Source organism: Frankliniella occidentalis, unplaced genomic scaffold (assembly GCF_000697945.3).
Source record: "Frankliniella occidentalis isolate FOCC.00 unplaced genomic scaffold, Focc_3.1 Scaffold5, whole genome shotgun sequence".
Lineage (NCBI taxonomy): Eukaryota > Metazoa > Arthropoda > Insecta > Thysanoptera > Thripidae > Frankliniella > Frankliniella occidentalis.
The window spans coordinates 724,898-725,674 of record NW_026267135.1 but is presented as its reverse complement, the minus strand read 5'-3'; the positions used below and the strand labels follow the sequence as shown (position 1 = coordinate 725,674).

At 46.8% G+C, this 777-nt stretch overlaps 1 protein-coding gene across 1 annotated transcript in view; it reads left to right on the top strand.

Moving 5' to 3' along the window:
• The window catches only part of LOC113214623 (adenylate cyclase type 3), a 59,619-nt gene that overhangs the window by 44,035 nt on the left and 14,807 nt on the right, over positions 1-777 (top strand). Inside the window, 2 exon segments of the mRNA XM_052270430.1 lie at positions 40-188; positions 377-488. Coding sequence (XP_052126390.1) covers positions 40-188; positions 377-488 — 261 coding nt within the window.

The following is a 777-nucleotide window of genomic DNA, read 5'->3' as shown; positions in this document are numbered from 1 at the left end:
AAAAAAAAAAACTTTTCAAAAAGCGCGCGGAAATCAAATTACCTTTAAAATAAATAATGCCTGTTCCAGGAGCGGCTCCTCCTGTCCGTGCTGCCCGAGCACGTGGCCGTCCAGATGCGGCAGGACCTGGGCTCGGGCCTGGACACGCAGTTCAAGAAGATCTACATGAGCAGGCACGAGAATGTCAGGTCAGTAAGAGGTTTACTCCACTTAAATATTTTGGACAAATTTTTCAAGTACTTTTTTTGCTACAGTCTGAAATTGAGGCCTTGAGAATTTCATGTTTCCAATGTATTCTGCAAATAATTTAAATTTTTTTCCAACATTTTTTTCTGGAAACGTTTCCAATTAATCCGGAAAATTTTCGGACTTGCAGCATCCTGTACGCCGACATCGTGGGCTTCACGGCCATCTCCTCGACGTACAACGCGCTGGACCTTGTTAAGATCCTCAACGAGCTTTTCGCAAGATTCGACCGCCTGTCCGAGGTAAGTTTGTAAAAAAAACGACCTTGAAAAAAAAAAAAAAAATTTCGCTGCTTGTTGGAAATAACTTCAGGGGGGAGGGAGGGGGTAAAACAACTGTGGGATAAACAGGAGCATAACGATGGTAATAACAATTGTGGGGGGGGAAGAAGTGAGGGGGAAGAGGGGGTAAGAAAGAAAGCAGATTCCTTGTCCAGTTCGGAACGAGGGGGGGAGACTTAAAAGGTGACCGGAAGGAAGGCCGAGGGGGGGGGCGGGGGGGGGGAAGGGCCTAAGGAAGGTTATCGGCGGG